This window comes from Teleopsis dalmanni, chromosome 1 (genome assembly GCF_002237135.1).
Source record: "Teleopsis dalmanni isolate 2A chromosome 1, ASM223713v2, whole genome shotgun sequence".
In the NCBI taxonomy this organism is placed as follows: domain Eukaryota; kingdom Metazoa; phylum Arthropoda; class Insecta; order Diptera; family Diopsidae; genus Teleopsis; species Teleopsis dalmanni.
In genome coordinates this window covers 123,056,009-123,057,653 of record NC_051846.1, presented here as the reverse complement: position 1 = coordinate 123,057,653, position 1,645 = coordinate 123,056,009, and the positions used below count along the sequence as shown (strand labels likewise).

Here is a 1,645-nt window from a genome sequence, read left to right as displayed (position 1 = left end):
AAATAGATATTGAAAGGATTATGTCACCACATTACTTTATACCACACCATTGTGTGCTTAAACCTGATAGTACCACCACCAAGTTACGTGTGGTATTTGATGCATCATCCAAGATAACTTCAGGACAATCTCTCAATGATTTACTACACATCGGACCAACTGTTCAAAGTGAATTACTGTCTATTTTATTACGATTCCGTCTTCCTCATTATGTGTTTGCAACAGACATTGAAAAGATGTACCAACAAATACTTGTACATCCAGAAGACAGACAATGTCAGCTTATCGTTTGGAGAAATGAACCAAGTCAACCTATAAAGTACTTTGAACTCAACACAGTAACATATGGTACTAGATCAGCACCGTATCTAGCAACCAAATGTTTGCAAGCTTTAGCTGATGATAATATGCAAAATTATCCATTAGGTGCATCTGCTCTTAAACAAAACTTCTATGTAGATGACTATTTACACGGGGCAGATAGTCTGAGAATATTATTGGAATTGATGGCAAGGACAACATTGTGTACGTTGTACTAAAGTAAGACCACGATTTTATGAACAACTGATGGGTAATTTGCCAACGACAAGAGTAGAACCTGGGCGACCACTCCTCACCACTGGAGTGGACTTTTGCGGACCTTTTTGGATACATTACAGAATCCGAGGCAAGAAACCACACAAGGCATACATTGCTGTGTACTGTTGTTTTGCAACTAAGGCAGTTCACCTCGAAGTAGTTAGCGATTTAACCACAGATGCATTCATCGGATCGCTGAAACGTTTTATTGCTCGAAGAGGACACTGCAAAAATTTGTTTTGTGACAATGCCACAAATTTCGTGGGAGCAAGCAATCAATTACTTGAACTTTCAGACTCAAGTCAAGCAAACAAGGCACAAGAGAAGATAATTAATAAATGTAATGAAAGAGGAATAACATTTAAATTTACACCTCCTCGTGCACCACACTTCGGTGGACTGTGGGAAGCAGCAGTCAAATCTGCAAAACATTTATTGATACGAAGTACTAAGACCACGTCACTAACATATGAGGAACTAGAGACTGTGGTATTAGAAGTCGAAGCAATACTGAACTCTCGACCATTGACACCTACATTGTGACCGAAAAGCTTTCGGAAATTCTCATTTAAAATTCGCGCGCTGTATATTTTTCGATATTTTAAGTTTATGTAGTTTTGGCGGCACTTGTCCTTAATTTACTATGCCAAAATGAGCGCGATCTGTCAGACAGTTCGTTTACGGCAGCTGTTGAAACCAGTTCCCCTCAGTAGTGCGTTGCGAAAAAACAATGGAAAAAAATATTGAACAAAGAGTTTGCATCAAATTTTGTGTTTCGAACGAAATTTCGTGTGCAGAATCGTTGCGAATGCTACAAAAGGCTTATGGGTAATCAGTTTTATCGAAAACTCAAGTTTATGAGTGGTACAAAGCCTTTCAGGACGGTCGTACGACCGTCGAAGACATGCCGCGTTCTGGACGACCTTCGGCCTCTACCACCGACGAAAACATTGAAAAGGCAAAGGAAATCGTGTTCCAAAATCCTCATGTGAGTGTTAGAGAGATAGCACGAGAGCTAGGCATCGGTCGTGAGAGCTATCCGCCGTAAACGGCCTCAATTGTGGAA

At 40.2% G+C, this 1,645-nt stretch overlaps 1 protein-coding gene across 1 annotated transcript; it reads left to right on the top strand.

The window, feature by feature from the left end:
• Positions 1-567: 567 nt before the first annotated feature.
• Positions 568-1,122, top strand: LOC119665871. Its single transcript, XM_038075126.1, has one exon. It carries the CDS (start codon positions 568-570, stop codon positions 1,120-1,122), a length of 555 nt encoding a protein of 184 aa, XP_037931054.1.
• The last annotated feature ends 523 nt before the right edge of the window (positions 1,123-1,645 follow it).